The 25,216-nt window shown below is 36.8% G+C and overlaps 1 protein-coding gene across 1 annotated transcript in view; it reads right to left on the bottom strand.

Moving 5' to 3' along the window:
• ZPBP (zona pellucida binding protein) overlaps positions 1-25,216 on the bottom strand; it is a 31,248-nt gene that overhangs the window by 5,499 nt on the left and 533 nt on the right. The window contains exons 2-8 of the mRNA XM_010574110.1: positions 24,633-24,764; positions 19,642-19,722; positions 16,390-16,515; positions 7,844-7,987; positions 5,752-5,970; positions 3,199-3,275; positions 1,355-1,532 (exon numbers count right to left, since the gene is read on the bottom strand). Of these exons, the coding sequence (XP_010572412.1) occupies positions 1,355-1,532; positions 3,199-3,275; positions 5,752-5,970; positions 7,844-7,987; positions 16,390-16,515; positions 19,642-19,722; positions 24,633-24,764 (957 nt within the window). The remainder of the gene's footprint in view (positions 1-1,354; positions 1,533-3,198; positions 3,276-5,751; positions 5,971-7,843; positions 7,988-16,389; positions 16,516-19,641; positions 19,723-24,632; positions 24,765-25,216) is intronic.

Here is a 25,216-nt window from a genome sequence, read left to right as displayed (position 1 = left end):
CTTCTGCAAGAAGCTGCTAGAAGCTTCCCCTATGTCCGACAGTGCCAATGCCAGCTGGCTCCAAGACGGACCCGCTGCTGGCCAAGGCCAAGCCCATCAGCGACAGTGGTAGAGCCTCTGGGAGAACAGATTTAAGAAGGGGAAAAAGTTGCAGCAGCACAGAAACTGCAGCCAGAGAGAGGAGTGACAATATGTAAGAGAAACAACCCTGCAGACCCCCAGGTCAGAGAAGGAGGGGGAGAAGGTGCTCCAGGCACCAGAGCAGAGATTCCCCTACTCTGGTTTGTTTGGTAATAAATGAAACTAATTTCCCAAAGTTGGATCTGTTTTGCCTGTGACAGTAATTGGTGAGTGATCTCTCCCTATCCTTATCTCAACCCATGAGCCTTTCATTCTATTTTCTCTCCCCTGTCCAGCTGAGGAGGGCAGTGGTAGAGCAGCTTTGGTGGGCATCTGGCATCTAACCAGGGTCAACCCATCACAAAAGTGTATTCCATTCTGTAAACTGTCATTCAATATGTAATCCAGTGTTTTGTTTCACCATTTCTAGGTCTGTAGGGAATCAGCTCTGTCAAAAGCTTGACTACAGACTTAGAGATTCTCTATGTGTATTGCTTCCATTGTTCCCTTGAGACTTCAGGCTCAATATTTGGGAATCATACGACTAACCTTTTCTAGGGCAAAATGCAATCTGGCAGAACCACTCTTTAAAACACCGATCTACTCCTTAGCATCTAAGGAGGGTAGTATCACTCATTTTAGTATGAGGATTGACAAAAATAAGATTACCAGAATTCATTCCCCCCTCTTTCCTTATTCTTCCAAATGGATCACAGCTATTTACAAATTTATTTTGCAAAGCTATACAGAGTGATTATTTTATCTTTTATTCTTACTTCACTCAGATCTGGGATGTAGCATTTAAGTTTGTAATTAGATGAAAGCATTGCATTATTATGCCCCCTTTTATAAATCTAAGAACAAAAATAACTGTCTTGTTTCTCTCACTGTAAAACAGCACTTGAAACGTACCTTGTCAGATTACAGATTTTCTGTGCTAATTCCAAAAACCCCTACTGCTATCTAGAGGTCTGAACTTAATCTGATTCAGGTTAATTTAAATCAGTCCATAGAAATTGTGGGTCTGGCTTAAAATCTAAATCAACAAGGTTTTTATGAGAGTACGAACCTGATGTAGTACTGGTTACCTTGACAGACTTGACAGGATCACAGCCCGAAACAGTATGGCATAACAATTTTATAAACTTAAATAGCAAAGTACTGAGTTCAATCAGAGCAAAAAACATTGTAGCACTACTTAATACTTTGTACGATAAATGAATTTGTCACTTACCACAACACTCTGGACAGTCTGGATGTATTAGAGCATTCATTCCATATCCTGGATAGCAGCGATCAACCCATACCATTTGCAGAGTACCTTCAATGTAGTATATTTCAGGCAACGGTTCAGAACTTTTCCTGCTAACTTCCACTTGTTGCTTAAAAAATCTCTCTATAAGGTGTTTTGCCTAAATTGAAACAAATAGTATTTTTTCAGAATCTTTGATGGAAAGAGATCAGAATACAAGACAAAAGAATGTTAAGTATGAGTTAGGATTAAGATTTAAAGGATGTATCACTAAACCTTTTGATTGTAACTGAATGGAAACAGGACTATCTGATATTCTTGGATATGTTGGTTTTAATATAGATAAGCATTGATCAATTAATGCAATGTCTTTTAAAGTGTTCAGAAGTATACAAATAGAACTCTAAAAGCTAATCCATAGCAATTTTGCCTACATTAGACATCTGTAGGCCAACATCAATAGACTTGCAGCTTTCCCATCTACATATGTACTCTTACGTAGGTCCACTTACATTTCGGACATACTTTTTTCATCTTTATTAGCTATTTCTGTTCAATAAAAAGAAAATGCCAAAGGTGTCCTGAGGCCAAGTTAAACAAGGGGATTATTGTTATTATTATATCAATCAAATATAATCACAGAAGACTTAACTCCCTTACTCAAAAAGATTTGCACAAATACAATCCTAGCTAGGAAAAACATTCCCGTCAATCAGTGCAGAATCAGCACCACAGAATCACAGAAATGTTAGGATACAAGGGAGCTCTATTCCATCTCATCTGCTCCAACTCCCTAGCCAAAGCCAATGTTTATTTTTAAAAATCCTTTATTTTCCCTGGAATTTTGGACCATTTTTTATAAAGTGTCTTCCACAGTAGTTAAAATCAAAAGTGTGACTTCTAACTGGCTAAGCTATATAAAATTTGTAACAGAAATAGACCCATTAGCAATCTGACAAAGTCTAACAGTAAAAAGTATCAATGCTTCATATCCAGACAGTGCTTCATTTGTATACAGGGATTAATTATATATATATAGAAAGCTAAAAAGAAAAAGCAAAGAAAAAAAATCCTTTAATAGGCTTGCAAGGTTCAGTACACACACAAATTGGCAAAACCACATTTACTCATGCTCTCTTAATTTGATCCTCTTGTCTGTATGAAAAAGATGAACTTTGATCATGAGCTTTCCCCACAAATTTAGGGTTTTTTTTTTCAGTGGGCAGGATGGAAGCTGCTTAATGAGCACAATGTTATTTTAGACCTCATCACCCTTCCACTGGAATCCCGAAGCATGATTTGCATACCTGCTATTGGTATTCCTTCTGTACTTCCCTTCCCCTTTCTCCTTTCTCCCTTAAGAACCTCTGAATTAACAGTTAACCTAGTAAGCAAGACTCTGGCTTCTGGTTCTCTACTGTAAAAGCCAAATGACTTCAAAAGCTAAAATTCTGCCAGATCAATAATAAAATCACTTTGAAGTGATGGAAAGGCACTCCCATTGCGAAACAGCACATCTGATATTTATAAGATAGCACATGTTCAAAGTTTCCCAATTGTCTTGCCACTTTTCATACTCTTAATGTACTGTCTTTAATATCGACTGATAGCATGATCTGCCTTATCCATAATGGCAACAGAATATTAGCAATATTGCCAAACAGCAATAGAATATTTTAACTGATACAAATTATATATCCACTAAAACTTTTATATCAATTTATTAATTTACTAAACAAAGTATGTTTCATTTTTTATGTTGTTATACTTTATTGTGAGAGTAGCTTATTATGTTAGTTGCCTTTTTATTCCCCCATCTACCATACCTTGTTTAGTCTACGAGTTGCATCACAAGCACTTTGCTGACATAGTCTGTTGTGTTTTTCTCTGTCTAAGGAAGCAACTATAACAAAACACAATCTGTTTATAGAAGAACAAGGTCAATGAAATTGACTTTTTTTTTTTTTTTTACTCATTTAAGATTCTCGTCAGTTCTGATGCAAGTATTTAGGACATTTTACCATATTTCACATGTCTAACTTGCAATGTTTTAAAGAAATCACAGAGCTTGTCCTCTTATAGATATTATACATCCATGTATAATTTTCAGTATACTTAAATATCTTATGGGAACTGTCATTTATTTGTAAATTCTAATGGCAAGGAAATGTATAATTCTGGACTCTTCCCAGATTTATAAATATCTGAATCCTTTCAAAAGAAATAAGCTACTCTCTAATTACCTGCCTGCCATTGTGGTTTTATGAAGACTCAGGTTTTAAAACAGTCATCCAGGAACCCTAACAGTTCAGGCTTCTGACTATTTCTGCAACGGACTCAAGTTTTCTCTCAAGAACAATCAATCAGGGCAATATCTAGTGCTTTTAAACATTTTCCCTGCTCCCCTCCACTGCACAAACACATCAGTTCCAGAGCCTCGCCCACGCAACCCTTTAGATTCTCATAGGAATGCCTATGACACATAGAACCAAAGGAAGACTTCAAGTATGGACTGAAGAAAAAGCGTAGTTACGTTGTAGTAATCCATTTGCACGGGTCCACATTCCTTATCAACTGACTAGTACTAACATGTTGTGGTGAAGGCCTGGGAAACTGTTAACTAAGCTGCTGGACTGCTCTCCAGAACTGACATTAGAGTAAGCTGCCATATTAAAGATAAAATTATCTGTTAACATGTGAATTTAACTCCTTATATGATAAGCTTTAAATACCTCTATCACAGAAGTAATTCTGAAACACCAAATGCTACTTAGAAGTCAAAAAGTACTTTCTAAGACTTCAAGCTACTTCAGAATGTGTAGTTTACCACTGGGCCATATCAAAGTTTACATCCACCTAAATCTCTAACTGGAGAATTTGTCCTCCTAAGGCTCAAATATTCTATAAAGCCTGGGCATTGGCTAAATCTCATTTATGTAGTCTAATAACCTTAGAGTTAACTAACTACACTATCAGTAATGAGACTTCAGATACATTATGCTATCCACTACAAATAGTTTTCAGAGAAACACAACTGGCTAATAGTTTCATTGTTTTTATAAGCAACTATATTTAATTTTCAAGAAAATTAAAATTGGAACGTGGAAAATGAAGCATAATTGATATACTTTGTTCAGAAAGGGATCTTTCCAAAGTGCATGTCTTGATACATCGTGACTAATCTAATACAACACATGAAAACAATGGCCTTTTTAGAGCTGAAATAGGAACAGTAAGTCCAAGAAAATACTGCAGATGTTCTTATATAGATTCAGCTCAACAATTATAAGTTGCATCTATTTGGGTTTTAGATATCTCTTAACGAAGTACTTCATGTTAACTGAACATATATTGGGACTGTTTTACATGTTCGTTCAGACCTCACTCACAGCATAAAGGAGTTGACGATTTCTTTTCATATGGTTTCAGTGCTCAGGAGGAATATTCTGAGAACAAGTCTCAAAAACAAGGAACAACCTTCTTTGGATTGACATGACACTGAGATTTCCACAGTTAATGCCTTTAGTGAAAAGCTGTTTATGGCAATGTTTTATGAAAACAAATTCATGTTAAAGTGAAAATGTATTTTTAATAACTCAACTTTATCAAAGGAGCATAAGTAACTAAGGCACTCTGAGGTCTTCATTTACATATAAACTCATTTATGTATCAACACACCCAAATATCAGATACAAAAGTTTTATAATTATTGCAATACGTAGTCACACTCAGGAAGAATCCTTAAATATCCCATAATTTGGTGACACCTTCCCAAGCCATCTAATGGTTTGCTTTAAATCAAGCCAACTCAGTATTTCTGGCAACTCAGTTTTGCCCAGGTCTCCTTTAGGCTCCTTTTGTCTTAAAAGAAATGGAAAATTATGAAGTCTCCCTCTTTTATTGTTGCCACTTAAAGAAGGACAAGTACTGAAGTTCATCTCATTTAACTTTAGTTCTTGAAAATTTGACATCCAGCCTTAGTCTGTCATTTGGAAGCTGATTATAAAGACCAAGGCACATCCATGGAGTCATTTATACACCTGTTGTAGGTGACTAGATGAAGGTAATCTGGGGAGTTACAGAATGCACTGTATCACTTTCCTTCCTATGTTAGTGTGCAACAAGGGACATGATAATGTTTTATGACACGAAATTAAAAATATATTCATCTATCCACAGCTATAAAATGTTCTAAAGCTCTTCTGAAATAATGTAAAATACACACTTTTGAGTAGATAAACTATCTTTTTGCTATTGACATGAATTTCACATGCAATACTTTGAAGCATTTTTCCAATCCAGAAACTTTATAAGGAGTAAATACATTCCATTAACTATAAAAATTCTAGCCGTTCTTTAAAAGCAAAGCAGATTTTTACCTGAAAATGTAAAGAAGATTTCATTCTGTAGACCTCCTCTCTGCATTTTTACATGATGGCATTCTGACTTAATTAATGTAACCTCACAAGAAAGTTCAGCAACAAGTTTGCTTAGTATCTGAAGCAATGCTTTCTCAAAAGAAGTGTTATGAGAACTGTTGCAGGGGCCTGTATGATACTGGGCTGTGAACTCATAGTAATTTTTAGGATCAGAATAAGCTGCAGGAAAAAAATGTCAAAGATGATGAGGAACATATATGAAGTAAAAAGAAGAAAAGTAATTTGTATATTAGAAAATAAAATTGCCAATTTAAATACTTAATTTATAAACAATACCTATTTTGTACCCCCAGAGAATTTTTAATGATAAAATAGTGTATGCTGCGCCAGTTGGAAACACGTAAGAGATTTTTACAAGTCAACATTCTTACTTATATCCGTCAGTAAGTCTTACTCTTTATTACTGTAATTTTTAAATTTTTAAACCAACAGGAGATTACTGTAAAGGTATGAAGAATATGAACGCTAAGGTTAAGAAGCATACAAAATACCCTTTAGTAGGTGGCACAATATTTCATCTCACAAATTATGGCCAGTTACAGTAGTATGTTACATATTTTTTAGTCAACTATCACAGAAGTATTTTAAAGGGCTTAAAAACTGAATCCTCTTCCCCAGAGATCAACAGAAGATGAACTAGTTAAGATGAACAGGAATTCCTACTCTGTGAGCAGAGGTAACTGAAAAAGCTTCCATATAGGTATGAAATTTACTTTTATGGATGGATCAGCTATTTCACCTTTACTGCAAAGCTAAATGCACACCTGGGCGTCTTTTACAAATATGCCAATGTAGCATAAAATGCGTGTTTCTAGTTATTTCATGATAACCACTCTACTTACCCAAAGCTGCAGATCAACAGAGCACAATGTTAAATAGAAAATAGGAATAAAAGAATGAAGAACAGGGGTCATGGTGTGGGTATAATCACAGAAATGAGAAGGGGGTGGCAGGGAAGAAATAATGAAGGAATAGAAACCAAACCAGCTGAATGAAGCAGCAGAACATCCAAAACATGGTACCCAATCAAGACAGCTCATTAGATCCTCTACCTTGCTTTTGCCTTCCCCATTTCTTTTCCCTTACTGCTGCATATTCCAGCTTTTTTTGTATGTATGTATGAAGCTTGAATTTTGTATGTTAACATTCAGATTTGATCCTTATTGAAGGATATAAGTCTGCATTACTGAAAACTGTAACCTTTTCCATCAAAACTGCTTAAAAGAAACTTTTTCCTTTCCAGTTCTGTCAAGCAAGCCAGCTGCTAGAAGTCACGGTTATTCTGTATGAAGGCTGCTGTGCCAAAGTAAAATTAATTTACATCAGAGGTTAATTTATGTTATTGTGCTCTAAGATGTTTCTAAATGAGCACTGGTACGCATTTTAAATTCAAGATCAGACATAGTTCCTGCTGAAGGCAATAGGAGCTCTTGCCTACATCTCCACAAGAATAAAATATCCTTTAAAGAAGAAAAGGAGAGCTAGTAATGAATAAATGACGTTGCTTTTACAATCTTTCACTTTATCAAAGACTTTTTACCTGCTGACAGAAGGAAATGTAATCAGAATAGAAAAGAATAAGCTACAAATATTACATCATTAAATGATAGGTACTTAAAAAACACAATCAGGCAATAATTAAGGCATTAATATGTGTGAAATAAATCTATATGGCTGTGCTAAATTAATCTCAAAGAATAATTCAGTTTAAAATTATACCATTTTAATGTTATTAAGCATTACTGCCCATTCAATTTGTTACATTTCATTATGTTTTATGTTTCTTTAAAAAAGAACTGTATTCATAAGTTCCTCAGTCAGCCACTGAGCTTCATTTAAGGCTCTGTAAATGACATTAAATGAACTGCCTGGTAGCAACTAATATTAAAAACAATTTCCCAGAGAAACAGAATGTCTTTGTCTCTGCAAATTAAATTCTAAATAAGCCTACTTATTTTAAAATAGCAACACATATTTTTAAAAATAAAACTTCTTCAAGGCAACAACACATTTACCTGGATTGGTAACTTACCATAAATAAGATATTTTATTATGAGGTTTTTATCAGGTTGCGTTGCTGTTAGCTTATAAACAATGGAACAAGTGTAAACTCCACTCAGGTTGAAGTGTCTCAATATTAAAGTTCCTGTTGGTGTTATTTGCACACTGCTGTTTTCTAGTAAAGACAATAACGAAATAAATTTAGTTGTCGTCATGAGAAAGTGCAGAAAGTAAGGGTCCAAATGGTTATTTACTCTTAAGCTGTGCACAAAATAATATTATTGATTCAGCTGAAGGCATGGGACTCGGAAACTGAAGCTGACTGGGTGTTACTCAGGTCAGCATTACACAAATATGTCTTATTGCTGCTGTGTTTTTTAAGTATTGGTTGACAAAGCAGTCCTAGAAACCTGTTTTTATTTGATCTCAGACATCTATTGTTCTCTCCAATAACACTTCCAAGAGCAAAGAACTCCCAGAAAAAAAGGACAAAGGGGGCAAATAATCTCTTTTTATACCTCTATATAGTTAAACTGACTACTAACCTTTCAGTCTTCAGGAACTGCCTCATGAATTAGCTGCTGGTGGTGTTTAACAAGCAGTAAACTTCAAAGTAGGCAAGACAGGAAGTTCAAGTTAAGCAAGTACTATATAACAGACCTTCCACAAAAATTATATGTGTATGCCAAAATAAGAATCATATATGTTTAGGATGGTAAAATAATCCTTCTGCATGGAAAGATATGCATTGTTATGGTGGCCAAAGTCTTAACACAAGTCTTCAGTTCAAGGCAGAGAGGAAGTAGGATCCTACTTCAAAGGACAAATCATGAGCGTGGCTCTTTAACTAGGTTTTTAAAGAGAAAGGAAAGAACTGCTTAAGGGCAGATTTGGGCACTGATAATGAGCCATAGAGTTGTCCCATGTAGCCTGCATGGGGGTTACATGATGACAGTTGATGAGTCCTTTCCTGACTTGAAAAGGTCCTCAGGCAGTAACAATATAGATATGGGTTTCTCAAATAGTAACATACAGCCGATCCTGCTGTCAAAGGAAACCATGGGAATCACTAGATTAGAGTCAATTGTAATAGATTTCAAGGTAAAATACTCACTTTGATAAAATATTTTGAGAATGGATTTTTGTTTCTATTTTCAGATGCCAAAAAAAAAATCTTTTTAACATCCTAAATAATTCAGACCTTTTATGTAGATGATGGAAGCTTAGACAATTAGTGTGGTGCAAAAGCAGCATATTTTTAGACTGAAAAAAATCGATGCTAAGGACATGAAATCTATACTACACACATCTTAGGGCTTTTACTTCAGACCAGTCCTAATCTGGCTTTACAGGTCAAGCATGCATTATTTCTCAAAGCAAACCTTTCCAATTAGCTTCATCCAAAATGAATCCACTTTGTGCACTCAAACACCAGAGCATGATCCAAACAGAATGTGGTAAGTGGGTACAATCAAGCAATTCAGTTCAAAGTCACACTCCTATTCAAACTAACATGTTACTGTAGATGCATGCTGATTTTCCTGGTATGTGATTCTAAGAAAGATATTGGGAAAAAAAAAAAATAGCCTGATTGAAGTGCATCTTTTTACATACTTGGCAGGAAGGTGTAGCACAGCTTAGTTCCTCAAGAAACCATTTAAGCTTTTAATTAACTTAATTTTGTCATATATATCACTGTGTTTAAAAAAAAAATATCAAGTGCTGGTAAAAAAAGAGTACTATTAAAAAGACTGAAAGTGCAAATTCTTTGACAAGAATGGTTTGGGATTCTGTATCAGCCTAGGCTCTCACATTAACGGCACACTGTCTCATTTTTTGGGTGATGAAGAGGTTTTTAATCTGATGATGAACTACTCAGGATGTTAAGTCTATAAACTAGAATGTCATTTGCTACTGTATGCTGGAATAGCTATCGGATTAATATTGTCAGAAAAACAGCATAGATTTAAGAACTATAGTTCTGATCTTTAGCATATGCAACTGCCCTGTGTGGGCCAAAAGCAACAACATCGTTACTTGACTGGATAGCCAGAGCACCTTTAAGATACATCACAGACAGCTTTGCTATACTTACAAAATGCATTACTGAACTGCAGAGATGACAACAAGTCTGCAAAAGATAAAACTTGGAAATCCAGTGAAGAGATCTGGTCACAAATATTTCTTGAAAGTACATTAGCAGAAACGGAAAAGTAAAGTGTTCTTCTGAAGGACTGAGTCACTGACTTCATTATAGAATTTTATCCTACCTTGAATAATGAATGCTTCATATACCAGAAAAGATCAGAATTTTTACATAGTAACCATTAATTATTTTAATGGTATGTCTGTGTGTAAAGAATCTCCTTTTGGATCATGAAATCAAGAGCCTGTTATGTTGTTTGGGTTTTTTTTTCCCCTAGTGTTATAAAAGAAACCGCACTTAAAATGCCTTGCTCCAATGGGGTTATCTGAATCAATACTGCCTACTCAGATAAGTTTTGGTTCACAAAACAGACTGTTAGCTTTAAAACAAAATTTTAAAAGTTATTAAGCTATCCACCCTTTTCTTAAATCTAATACTTTTTCCCTGTTATTCATCTGCAGCAGGTTCAGTAAGACAGGTGAGCAGGATTTCACATCACATTTTGTGATGTGAATTACATGATATGATTTAATATGCCTCTATTACATAGGAGGCATTTCACATGCATGATGGACAAAAAGCAATGTGATCAAGTTCAGAGGTTCCCTGGAGTCAGTGAAAACTGGCATGATTTAAAACAGATGTTCTTTTTTAATTCATGCTAAGAGAGGAAGCTAGACCATTTTCCAGAATCCTCAGGAATTAGAAGGATGCAAAACAGCTATTCCTGTGAGAATTACATTACAGAGACTAAATCCCTTAAGTTTCTGTACCCTTGTGTAATTAAATTTAAAACTAAGTGTTCTTATATTTTCATTTTTCTGTTTACTAAACTTAAAACCAACAGATTGATTCTCCTTCCAGTTCTTTCAGTGCAAAAAAATAAAGTTACTTACCATCCTCCCACCTCACCTCTTATTCAGACCAGTTTTACAGTAAAGCAACTTCTGTATTTTGAAATTATATATTAAAAACAAAAGTAAATGACAGCAGAATCAGACCAATGGGCTTTTCAGAAACAGATTTTTCAGACATTTAGAAACAGCTATCAATCCAGGTAATAAATTCTAATCTTCATATTAAACTACGGAGCATGTTCAAATTCAAATATGCAATATCTAAAGATGTCCAAATAGGTAAATTCAGTGATTAATTATACATGTACAGAAACAAAAGCTAATACGGTATATAATAAACTTGAGTTCACCTGAAAAGCTGCTTAGGAATGAAACCTACTGTTTTGTAGTCCAGACAGGACTCTGACAGTCCCTCAGGACACACGTATAAGTCATTTATCGGTTATAAGGATAGCATGAGTATACAGATACACACATCTAAAAGCAGGTTCATATTTCTTCAGATTCTCTTTCCTTCCCTCTCCACAGAAGAACTGTTTGATATACCAATAGTAGGTTTTAGAATATCTGGGGTTTAGCTTGTAGTTGAGAGGTTGAGTGCAGGTTATTTGTCGGTTGCTTTGTTTTATATAACTATAGTACACTTTTCAGTCCTATGAAAGGACAGTAACCATCTTCTGACAAAAATACTCCTTCTATGCATATATTAGATGGCAGTGTGTATGAAAAGCAGTAACTTTCCTGTAATTCCAAATTCCTGGGTTCATCTTCACCAAACTAGAACAGGCCTATTCCAATGTTTACATTTGGAAATAAACACTGAAATGCTTCCTCTTTTCTGTTCTATTTAGCTGTTCAGAACACCATAAAAAATGCTGGTTTATGCTGTAAAACTTTAAGATCCAGAATACAAGAAGCAATTATTTTGAAGATTTTATTCTCCACTTATATTCTGAAAACCTCTTATTCCCAACCAGTCCAACAGCTGTTTAAAAACTTCAAAGTACCATTTCCAGATCTTAGTACAAAAGAGTCACTATACTAAATGAGGAAAAATGATTGGCTAATTTTAAAGTTGTAATGATTTTAAATTACATTTTGTGCAGTATTTAATTTTTCATTACTCTTTCAACTGCATGTAAGTGGACTGGAATTATCTGTGAACAAAGCTGCTTGTCAAAAAAACAGAACTGTTTTTTAATGCCTACAGAAAGAAAAGTGTTTACTGCTCTTTGTGAGGTTTTACTGTAGTTATGAAGTTTGATGTATATAGCTAGAGACTTTCGGGGCACAAAACACCTTCTTGGTTTGTGTGTCAAGGGCTGGTGTGCCTGAAAGAGAATCTGATTTTTCTAAATATGACAGATAGTACAATGAAAGATAGGCTCTCTTCCTAGAGATTTTATGCCTAAATAATTGCATTTATTTTGAAGCATTCCAAAAAGCAGTATTTTGTTAGACTTTCCTAAAACTCGATTCACAGTTCTACATTTCCACTGAAAGGATTCTTTTCTTTTCTTTCCTACAACCACACTGAAAAAGTATGAAATAATCTATGAACCAAGGTTTATGAATCCTAGTTTCCCACTGTTAGGGAGATTTGCTATGACAGATGTTAGAAGACTTAACTAGTGACACCAAAACCCAGATAATTTTTACCACTTGGAGAGGATTACACCCATTCTAAAAGGAGACCAAGTGATCAAATTCTTTTATACAGCAAACATTTCATGAGCTAGAAACCTTAGCTTTTTTCTGTTTATACTTTCTTTGAGTCAAAAAAAAAAATAATGAATGTCACAACAGCCCTAGGAGACTAAGACATCTTTGTGGTATTTACCCAAAATTGTGGTGGCTGAAGCTCAAGTCCTCTCATTACCGTTTTTTTTTTTTAAATTTTTCTAAAACCTCTCTCATCCCTATAAAAGTCGTGTCAGGAAAACACAAGTCTTCTTCTCTTACTGAAATGGGTTTTGCCCACTTGCTGCTGGTTCTAGTACACCTGAAGTTGCTGAAGTGCCGAGAACCCCTGCCACCATAGCTTTTTTGCTACTGAACCAAGGTTGGCATAGCAACTTGGCAATCTGAAGCAATCTGCCTGAAGAGACTTAAACCTGTCAACTGGAAGAAGTCTGAGGTCTCCATGGTTTTCTGTTCTACACTGTTGAAACTGCAGTGTGAGTAAACAGAAGCCAGAGGAGCGAAACAGGCAATTTTTGTTAATTGTGAATCAGGAGGTTGTCCTCTGTCTGATCAGATTAAGCTCAGGATGAATTGTTCATAATCTAAATTGTAAACTAAAATAAGAGATTAAACAGGTTTACAAATTCATCACAATACTTATTGTTCTTTTTAAAAATGAAATTACAGTAAAGGGTAAATGAGACATACATGAAAGGAAACAAAAAACAGAACTTGGGTTCCCTGCTCAGACTTGGAAAGATAAGCAATCCTTATTATGTGAGAAAAATAACGTAAGTAGAAGTAGCCCAACATACTCCATGCAGAAACAATGATTTGGGGTTCTCATGCCATACTAACAGATTAGGACAATGATTTAATTAGCAGCATCCTTCTGAAAAAGAATGTTTAAATCCTCCATGAGCAGATTAACCAGAAGTTGAAACTGGCAAGGGATCATAGAAGCACAGAATCGTTTAGGTTGGAAAAGACCTTCAAGATAATCAAGTCCAACCATCATCCACGCCCACTAAACCATGTTCTGGAGTACCTAGTCTACATGCTTTTTTAATACCTCCAGGGATGGTGACTCAACCACTTCCCTGGGCAGCCGATTCCAATGTCTGACAACCCTCTCAGTAAAGAAATTATTCCTAATATCCAACCTAAACCTCCCCTGCCGCAACTTGAGGCCATTCCCTCTCGTCCTATCTCCAGCCACCTGACAGAAGAGACCAGCACCCACCTCACCACAACCTCATTTCAGGTAGTTGTAGAGAGTGATAAGGTCTCCCCTCAGCCTCCTTTTCTCCAGACTAAACAACTCCAGTTCCCTCAGCCGCTCCTCATAAGACTTGTGCTCCAGGCCCCTCACCAGCTTCGTTGCCCTTCTCTGGACATGCTCCAGCAACTCCATGTCTTTCCCGTAGTGAGGGGCCCAAAACTGAACACAGTACTCGAGGTGTGGCCTCACCAGTGCCCAGTACAGGGGGACGATCACCTCCGTGCTCCTGCTGGCCACACTATTTCTGATACAGGCCAGGATGCCGTTGGCCACCTTGGCCACCTGGGCACACTGCTGGCTCATATTCAGCCAGCTGTCAACCAGCACCCCCAGGTCTTTCTCTGCCGGGCAGCTTTCCAGCCACTCTTCCCCAAGCCTGTAGCGCTGCATGGGGTTGTTGTGACCCAAGTGCAGGACCTGGCACTCGGCCTTGTTGAACCTCGTACAGTTGGCCTTGGCCCATTGATCCAGCCTGTCCAGATCCCTCTGTAGAGCCTTCCTACCCTCCAGCAGATCAACCCTCCCTCCCAACTTGGTGTTGTCAGCAAACTTACTGAGGGTGCACTCGATCCCCTTGTCCAAATCATTGATAAAGATACGATGTGACTGGCCAATAGAAACGCATGCAACTGAGGAAGGGCAATAAAAATGTTGGCCCCAGGCTGAATGGGGCTGACTGACCTAGTGACAAAATGACATTGAAAACACTAGAGACACGCAATGCCGCCTTTGTTTCACTCATTCCTAGCAAGGTCTTCTTGCCAGCCCTGTCCCAGGCTGTACCAGAGTTTAGAGGAGATGCTACAGGGAGAGAGAAGTGTAGTGTTAGGGACTTAAGTGAGCTGGACATATACAAGTTTATAGACCAGAATGAGATGCATCTGAGGATGCTGAGTGAGCTAATTAATGACCGTTGTCTATTTTGATGGTGATGAGGTCCCCAGTGACCAGAAAGACCCAAAAAATACATCCATCCTAAAACAGGCAAGGAAGACAGCCCAGGGAAACACAGTTCAGCCATCCTCACCTCAGGCCCTGCAAAGATGATAGAACTGCTTAAAGTCACTCCAGATGCTTGAGTGACAAGACAGTGATTGAGAAAAGGCAGCATCAATTTGCCATTGGCAAATCATTGCTGATCAGCCTGAGTGTCTTCTGGAATGAAATGACTGCCTCTGAGGATGAAGGGAAAGCAGTGGATGTCATATACACTGAAAGTCTTTAGCAAGGATTTCCATATGGTACTTCATCACATCCTTGTAGCCCAACTATGGACACATGGACTAGATGAGTGGAATACAAGATGGGTGAAAAACTGTCTGCATCGTCATTTTGAAGATTGGTCTACCCAGCAGACAGTTATGAAGGGCTTTCCTCAAGGATGATAAAAGCACCAGAACTGCTTAACATCTTTACCAGTGACCTACACCACAGGATTGAATGCCTTCTTGTCCAGTATGCAAAAGACATCAACTTGGCGGGAGAGCTGATACACGACAGGACATTGCTGCCATTCGGTGGGACCTTGCACAACCAGAGAGACAGTCTGCCACAAACCTGATGAAGTCCAACAATGACAAATGCAAAGTCCTTCACCTGGGACAGAATAAGAGCAGCAACATATGCTGCTGGGGACCAGATGACCTGGGAGCAGCACTGCAAAAAAGTACCTGGGAGTCCTGGTGGATTTAAAACTGAATATGAATCAGAAGCACACTTTTGCAGCAGTGAAGGCTAACTGTATACTGGGCTGCATTAGCAATGGTATATCCAGCAGGTCAAATGAAGTGCTTATTCTCTCCCTACTTGGCACTCATTTGGGCACTCCAGAACACTGTGCCCTGTTTTGACTCCTCAGTACAGGACAGATACTAACAAACTGGAACAAGTCAACAAGAAGGTTTCTGCGATGATTAGGGAGTTAAAGCATAGAAAAAGAGGCAAAGGAAATTAGGATTTTTACCCTAGAAAAGTCTAAGGAGGGAATTGCAGTCCTTCACTACCTAAGGGGAGATACAGAGAAGAATAACCTGTACTTTTAAGAGGTGCACCACAAAAGGACAAGCAGCAATGATGACAAGTTACAATAATGGAAATTATGATTGAAAATAAGAAAAAAGTGGAACATGTTGCACAGAAAAGACAGAAAATCTCCAAGGACAGACAAGAGATTCCCCAAACTCAAGTGGTCAAGGCCCTGAGCAAGTTCATATCTGAAGGTAGCCTGTCACTGAGCAGGCAATTGGGCTAGATCACACCACCCATCATCCTATTATTCTGTCCTTGCAGAATGCGCCCAGCTGTCTCTCAGTGCCGCAAAGAATGTCATCCTCAGCCTCTGTTCCATCCAACATGCCCTGCTCCATCTAGCACTCTAGAGATGGCACCATTGTCTACAGAGACCTGAAAATGTGTTTTAGTTTGGTTATCCCACCCCTTTCTCTCGGAAAAGTGAAAGTTAATTTATATGATATGCGTGCAAACACTCACAATGTATCCTCAGTTACTTCTCCATTTACATTCCCACCTTTATAACCTTCATGTTGCTTTTGGGGGGAGCGGGGAAGAAGAGAGTGTGCGGGGGGACATATAAGAAAATAAATCCTTACCTGAAGAAAGACCACCACCTGGTCCATTCCACTGGAATATTGGATCAATCAGTTCTAAGTTTCGCAGATGATTTGTCAGACATAAAATACGTGGACTGTTGTGATTCAGCTTTACATAAACTTTGACTGAAAAAAAAATTATCATTAGCATCAAGTATTAATCAATGGTATCCTAACAGTGAGCTACATAAATTTCAAGACAGTGGTTCAACAACAATCTTGAATGGAGTTCTAATTTTGGGACTGGTTCTGTTATATCTACCATCAAAATGAAATACCAAATAGACAGCAAGTTTGTTTTCTCCAGAAAATAAAATTAAGAGAGTTCTTTCTCGTTCTAGGCTTATCTGGTTGTGTAAACATGAACCCAGTGCACTGTAACATCCTCCCGGATGGATTATGTCATTTAGTAGGTTCTCACAAACACAGGCTTCTGCAGTGGTCTGTCTCAACTGATGTCCAACACACACGTGGAGTGTATTTGCAGTATGCTGGTCCATGATACTCAGACTTAAAAGCTTGCTGTCTCCATTCTATTAGCAATTGCCTTTTACCAGTGCACAATGTACTTGCTTAAAACGGGTTTAGTGTTGTAGCTCACTAAATGGTGAGCTACCTCTTGTTTAATTCAGAGATAATGAGATAGGAAGCGAACCGAGTAAGAATAAGGATTTACTTAAGCCTTTTCCCACAGTAAAAGCAGGTGTGCACATCTTGTATGTAATTTGTAACATACAGGTGCTTCTAGATCTTCAATTGTTTCTAAAAACTACAACTCATATAGTCATAGTCAATTCCATAATATGCAGGATTTCAGTGAGTACAATTTGTTTTATTTTCCTTCCCACTGACATTCTGCAAAGTATTTGTCCTCTTCAGAAGCATGGGATGCTAGGTACTTAAGCTCTAGGTCTAAACTTGAATATACCATGCTCTGTATAAGGCTACCCTAATGCCACTGAAAAGCTACAACTAATATAAAACATTACAGCTACTACAACACTTGTGATTTGGAGAATCTGACTAATAATTAAAACTTAATCAAATAAGCAAATGACCACAATGTTATCTCACCATTGGCTATTTCTGATTCCCTGCAAGTGGAAAACAGTTTAAGTAATTGTTGCAGGAAAGGATTAATGCTTAGAAAAAGTTTTCACTTTTCCATTACGGCAACTGGCGGTAATGCCACCAGAGTTTTCTCTCCTCTCCAAGTATGATTTTTTGCTTTCATTAAAAAATGAAAAGCCACTTACATTCACATTACAGTATTAAGTTGTTTAAACAGAATAAAGACTTAGATATAACATTTAATACATAAGAATAACTTCAGAATTTTGATAGTCTTAAGATCAGTATGTATGTCCATCCCAGCTAATAAACAGTTTTTTACAGTAGCTTATACTGCAGAAAACAGCGAAGTATCTATTTTCAATTGTACGGTAGTATATCATGGAAATAAATGTCATTTACAGGTGGCGTTTCATTTTTTAACCCTGAAGCATGAAAATTCATATGAATTCTACATGTTAATGCAATTGCCAATATCATTAGTCTTTTTCCACTGCAAATCCTTAATACTTTTTTTTCAAAAATTACTAACCAACTGGCTTTAGTAGTCGTCTATTGGGGCAAAATTGCGTACATTGCTTATCTCTCCCACTTCACATTTTGTTTTTTATTTCCTCAAGGTCGCTTTGTTCTGTCTTATAGCAATATGAAAAAAAAAATTACATCTCCATAATAAAAAGTAACAAAATTATGGTGTCACTATTATTAAAACCTGCCAAGATGGTAAATTCTGTTCCACCACTTTAAACTTCCATGACAGTTTTGTAAGCATGTATCACAGGATACAGAAGGGTATCTGATAGAAAATAATGGCTGAAAAAATATCTATCAGGTATAACCTTATTCTTCTTGCTTTCCAAGTAAAGTCTTACTCTTTTAATTAAAGTTCTTTGCTGTTTTTTCTTATTTGTTCATATTCTCTTCATTATAAAATTATTTACCTTATATAGAGATCCAAAAAAGAACATTTATGTCAGGTATTTTAAAACTGCAGGATTTTAGAAGTACAGGACTGTATTTAACCAAATTTTGGGGAAAAAAAACCCCTCAAAGATGTTGCCCAGCATCTCAAAAGAACACTGGAGCCAAATCTAGTATACTTTACAACGGTCTGTCCCAGAGAAGGTGGGAACATTCTTTATTAATACTGAATTACTTAGAAACAGAGTTGGGATAAAACATTTTAATCTCACCTTCTAACTTTCAAATTGCCTTCAGCCGTTCAAGTACTAGCCATGTTTACAGACATGGGTCAGAATCAGAAGAGAGAAAAAGTACACTAGTAGGATGAAACTTTAGACCACTCAGAGCCATTATTTAACACTAAATAGCATTATAAGATAAAATACTACGAGAAACCTTTAAAAAGAAATTGTTTCCCAGAACTGTTTCACCTTTGACAAAAATTGATATGCTAAGAATCTGTACCAAAAAAAAAGGTCAAAAAATGTTGTCTCTTAGCTTTCCCCCAAACAACAGAAGTATCACTCCTAAATATGCTACTAGTAAAGCTGTTACTGGAAAACACACACGGAAAAAACTATGGGGAAGAAAATTACCAAAATCAAGCTAGCAATGTGCATTTAGAGAAAAGGCAACATGAGTAAATATACGGCAATGAGGAACAGCCTGGTCTTGTAATTTAATTTTCAGATTTTCCAATAACTGTTTAGCTTCATGAGAAAAGAAAGGGGTAATAATATATTCTGGAGTTAGATGGATTTAACTTAGAAAACAATTAATTCTTAACTCTTCTTAATTTTTGTTGTAGAATATAACATAAAATTCAAGCTTCAGGTTATGTGTACATAACAAGTAAGATGAAGTCAGAATACCTACAGTGGAAGAAAGCAGTATTTCCAAGCAAGAGTCCTACAGGCAGGTGGAAGAGTACACAGAACGTTGTTATTGTTATAACAATTACAGAAAATAATTATCTCAGTTTCATAAAAATTATGAGTAAGAATAAAATAATCTATAAAAAATAAATTCCAGTGACAGAAATACATTCTGTGGGATGGCCTATTAAGTATACATAAGTCAGTACAGAGCTGCAATTAATTAAACCACTTAAAACCATTTAAAACAATTCAACAACAAGGGATATGAGAAAGAAGGGCCTTTTCTTGGTAAAAACAGTATTTTCACTAAGATCTGTACATTATGTTTAAAGAAAAATACCTGGAAGTATGACAGATCCCACTATTTTTAAGCTACTGTGTCTTGGCCCTGCACTTCTGAAAAATCTCTTTGAGGGTTGAACTGTTAAAAGACAAAACAATGACATTAATACAACTATTTAATTTATCTGAAAAAGCAAGCAGCATACTTTAGGTTAATCTACACCCTTTATAGACTTGTTCTTCAATGGATATTAAGTTAATATCTGTCTAATGTCTTAAACAACACATGACTCTCATTAAGGCAACAAAAACCAAGGCAAAGGCCCAATACCAGAAAAAGCATCCTTATTCTAAACAGCATTTAAGTTTAGATTTAAATATATTAGTATTTTACAAAAGAACTGTCACATTTTAAATTAAGATTGTCCATAATGGGGAAATGGGGATAGGCACTGTCCAAAATGAGTTTAAAATTTAGCTGCATTCTTGTGATACCCTCAGTCGGGATGTCAATCAACACATATGCTGACCATTAATGAAGCAATGAACTTAGGTTCTGTCATGACTGTGATTTTCTTAATTTCCACATGAAATGAAATATAAGGTATTTTATGGATATTTTAATTTGCCTTTCTTCTATTTTAAATAGAAATTTAGAACAAGTTCGTAAAGACTGCAAAGCTTTGCAAGACATACAAGGCTTCTGAAAGAAAACTGAAGTATCTTTCAGGTGGGCATTCTAGTACAAATCAGATCTGAGTATCTTTTACAGAGTTTCCAGAGATACAGAACTGAAGCCAGCAGAAGGATAACAGCAGCTATGAGACATCTCAGCATTTTGTGTTCTTTGTCTCCACCTCCTGCTTGGAAAGAACACAGGTTACTGGGAGTTAAGATACGCTTGTGATTTCTAATTCTTTAGGGGAATCTGGGAAAAAAAGTAAATAACAAAGGAATAGAAAGTTTTGAATACAAAAGAAAGCAATAAAATACCAAACATACCATCAGCAGCAATTATCTTATTAAGATGGGCTAAATAATTATGTGGCACCGGATCAGTGCCTGTTGCTAACTTAGGTTCAATGTTCAAAAACTAAAAGCAAAAATAAATACTCTGGTAAACTGGTTATAGACTAAGGCATCTGTTGGGGGCAATGAGAGAGATGGGGTCAAGTTCCAGCTTTTTGATTTATCTTGTTTCAAGCAATAATGGGAAATCATCAATTCACCCCATTTATTATACAAATGGTAATTGTACTTCTCTACAGTGTTGTTACGGAAAACATAAGCAAGGAAGATTCTCCAGCTATCAGGACAAGATAATAACAGTAAGTTAAACGAACTGCCTGTACTTGTCATTTCAGAATGTAAGCAGAGTACGCCACTGAAAATACCTAGAAAGTAGGAAGAAATAAAACCTTGCTTGAGAAAAAAAACACAACCAAAACTAAGAGAAGATAATCGTAAGAGTAGTCTCATATATGATGGATTTTTGTGACTAACAGTTTAATTTACTTCACAATATGTCTTCCCAATGTACCACTTCCACAACTTCGTTTGAGGAGCAAAATTTTTCAAATAATTTCATTTGCCCCAGAGACCTCCTAAAAGGATTAGAGGACTTTTATTGAAAGACAAAATGGATTAAAATTTTCTCACTGGAATATTTATGTTAAGTCTTTTAGAATTCTGCTGCACTGTCAGAAGCAAAACTAATTTTTCACTAAAATTCAGCTCCCAAAAGAACATGATCAGATTCTCCATTGACAAAAATCAACTTGTGCTTTGATTTTAATAACAGCATACTAGTTTACGGCAAATTATAAAACCTACCTGAAAGCCTGCCTGTTTTAAAATTCCTTCTGCCACTGTTATCTGTCCACATGGTCAATAAATATTTTATGAACTGTCAAGTTGATTTATGGACCATAATTGGAAAGGAAAAACATAATCCACCAAACCCAAATAAATTCATGAGAGAAAAACTGAAAACAACAATCTTATACAGAAAGTATTCAAAGTTTATCAAAAGGCAACTGAAGAAATGTATCTAGGAAAGTTAAGCAGTGCAAACTGACAAGGTATGAGCAGATATACATGACTTTATAGGATGTTTAGGCACTACTTAATTAATGCAAAAGGAAAGTAATATTTTTTTACAATAATAACTTAAACCCAAAGATGGAGCTCTTGAACTGTTTATTTAAAAAGAATTAGAAAAAGTGGAAGCAATATAGTTACTGAAGGAAGATAATGTAAAACTTCTGGAATTACTTTTTTGGTATCTTCAGTGACATTGCATGCTACATTTTGAGAAAGACAGCTTAAATGCTCTTTCATGTGTATACACATTTCACTTCCATAGCAGCCATTTCAGTGAGTAAATGTTTCTGCCTGCATGTGAATCCCAACTCTCATACACTCTTTCCCTCACTTTCTACACTGCCTTTTAATTTTTTTTTCAAGCCTTTTTTCAGGTTTCCTACTTGAATTCCTTTGCTCTCCTCCTAATCACCTGGAATTTAAATGGCACTTCCTGCAGCAGTCTCTAGCACAAATCATCTTCCCATTCTCACTTTCTATTTTAAGAGTGCATGTGATGAGGTTAAAAAAATGCTTTTCATAGAAAAAAAAAAAAATCAAGAGGTCATTAAGTCCCACAGAAAGAGCAATAAAAAACAATAGAGGACAAGGGAACTGCTTAAACTGCATTTTAAACTCATTAAATATATCACTCCATCCCTTCAATCTGAACCTGCACTTAACAAGCAGTGGGAAAAGCTGCTCCACTCACTTTTGAGAAAAATAAATGAGATTTCTGAATCAATTCCCCTAATAAAGTTTATTAAGCAGCTCAATATATAGAGTCTGATTCCTCATTGTCTTGTACTTCTTACAGGCATAATACAAGGTGTGAGCAACAGTTCCTTTTGCAGAAGAACACAGATGAAGAAGTTGTTTTACATCACTATCACATACATGGAAGTTTGGGGTAATTCACCCCCGAGTCCAGGGTGATTCAAACATCCCAGCTACCTGAAGAGCCATTCCTGAAGACTGGAATTCAGGGGTACATTTGCCATATAAGGTACCTATGTTACTTGAGGATTCATCTGGCAACTTTAAAATCTGATGGAGTTAAATTTAACAGCCTTACTACTAACTTACATCACTGAACCAGGCCAAAGATCCTGCAGTGAGGTAAATTTAAGTGTAAAATGCTAACACCTTGTTTGATGCATTTAAAATCTACTTGGCAGATGTATAAATTCTACCCAAACACACAAAAATTGAGCTCATGTATTTCTAAGGGGTTCTGCCTGTAGGGGGAAGAGCCTCAATTAGAGATCAGAAGTAGCAGGTGGATTGTACATGTAAAAACAACCCCTCCTGCTCCTCCCTGGTCCGAGTGAGTTACAACAGTGCCAGGTGAAGAGCATTCCCTTCCCAGTTCCTGCCCAAAGAAGGAATCTGGGTAGGTTAGTACTGACTGAATGAGCATTCCCTCCTATGCCTACTGAGTTGAAAGGGAACGCCATTCACCCACTTAAAGTTTCACATCAAGTATATTCTACTATTTCATAAAACATTTTATTCTGAATCTTGTAGTCTTAAAATGAACATTGCAGTTGCAAAATTAATCATCTTCACAATAATTCATCAGAAAATTAAATTTGGTCTGAAAACTGCAGTGGCAGGAAACAGTACGAAATAAGCCTTAAACAATTAAACAATCAATTTATTAATAAAATACTTTATTACTAGAATGTTCAATTGGCATAGTTTCAATTAATTTATTTAGAAATTAAAATTCTATGAAGCGATAGGAAAAGATTTATTTAAGTTATGGTAATTGCTATAAGTTTTTCAAAGTAATTATGTTTCAAGATAATTTTTGTAAAGCGATTTCTGCACCAAAAGATTATATAAATAGCAACGCTACTTACTTAAGTTATTTTTGCTCAATCATGCTAATACAAGTGTTTTTCTATAACCAAGTATTTTAATTACAGCTGGCATTTCTAAGCAGCCTATTGATGGTTAAGTGCTGTGCAGAAATATTACCATTTCTATTACTAGTCATATGAAAGTCATATAGGAGAAACCAAACTTCAGTTTCTAATCTCAGTTAGGTTTAGCCCTTTTGACAAAAAACCTGCAAGATATGAACTATCTTGTGTTTTCAAGTAGGCCTTCACATTTCCTTTCTGACAATTACACCACTAACACATTCCATAAGTTAAAAAGGAAACTTTTTTTTCCATATCATATAGCCAGCTAAAGTTAAAAATATTGTATCTTTTCAGTAAGATGGAAACTTCCTTCAGATGGCTCAAAAAAGTCAAATGTAATCAAGATGTTTTAAGAAACATGCTCCACTTTTTGTCCTCAAAAAGTTTAAGTATTCACTTAAGGGAAAACACGTAAGCCAATACTGTCAGCATTAGTAAACAAACAAACAAAAATCCTTAAAGAAAAAGGTTCGTATTCTTTACATCAGTCTGAACTCAGACTATATTAGTAGCACCCCAGTACAATAAAATTGAAGTGTCTTTTTTTGACAATCTCTATTATGCCTACTAAAACCAAAGACAGAAGAAATACTATGACTTTTCAGTGAATATACACTAAAATACTGTGCATGGCTTTCCCCTTTTTTGTCAGAGTAGAACAACTTTGAACTTCACCTCTGATCTTGCTCCTGGAAAAGACCTTGGCTTTCTAAAGGAACTGGTGAAACGCGATCATAATCAGACCACGGAATAAGAAAATCTGGCATGTATGCACAGTAATGTACAAATTAAATAATCTAATTTAATACTATCAGAAAGCCTGAGGGATTTACTACCTTCATATTTCAAAACCTCACTAGGAAGCAGAGACTGTCATTTCAGGCCATTCCCAGTCTCAGAGTTGAGAGGCCGTACAACTGAATTTCCCAATCAGTGACAGCTGAGAGCCACAATTATGCACACAGTGGATACAAGAACAGTACTGGTATGCCAGAAATGTACAGTCTCGGTATCCTACCACGTAACTATTTCTGACCCTCAGAGCCTTCACCAAAGCGATGCAGCTCCTTCAGCCGAGTACCAACATCACCGGCTACTTGCTGCCTGAGCGACCACGCAGCTTCTTTGGTACGTAGGAAGAAGAAGCACTCCTTCTCCCCAAAACTCGCTGTTATTGAGGAGAAACAGAAAAGATTACTTAGATAACCCCGTAGCTTTCCTGCATCCACCTCCGCCTCCACATGCGTGAAGGAAGTTCAACCCCACCGGTGGATATGGCGGGTGTCCCACACAGCCCCCGGGGAAAGCTGGACGCTGAGGGGCACAGCTCCTGCACCACGGCAGGCCCCAGACCGCCACAGGAGCTTACAACTACCAGCCTGCCAAGAGGGTCACCTCCGTCGTGACAGGCACACCTGCTTTTGTGGAGCGGCGTGAACAAACGCGCGAGGGCCAGGACAAAAGGCTCCGGCGGGCAGCGAACTCGGGAAAACCCGTAAAATTCCTACCCGGGGCGGGAAACGGCGACGTTCCGGAGCCCTCCCCGGGCTGCGCGTCCAGGCCCTGCGGGGAAGGGGCAGCCTGCGCCTCGGCCCCGCCGTCCCGCCAGCCGCCCGAGCC

Source organism: Haliaeetus leucocephalus, unplaced genomic scaffold, assembly GCF_000737465.1.
Source record: "Haliaeetus leucocephalus isolate CR32 unplaced genomic scaffold, Haliaeetus_leucocephalus-4.0 Scaffold3, whole genome shotgun sequence".
Classification (NCBI taxonomy): domain Eukaryota; kingdom Metazoa; phylum Chordata; class Aves; order Accipitriformes; family Accipitridae; genus Haliaeetus; species Haliaeetus leucocephalus.
Note: the sequence above shows the minus strand (reverse complement) of the source record. Positions and strands in the feature narration are given on the sequence as shown.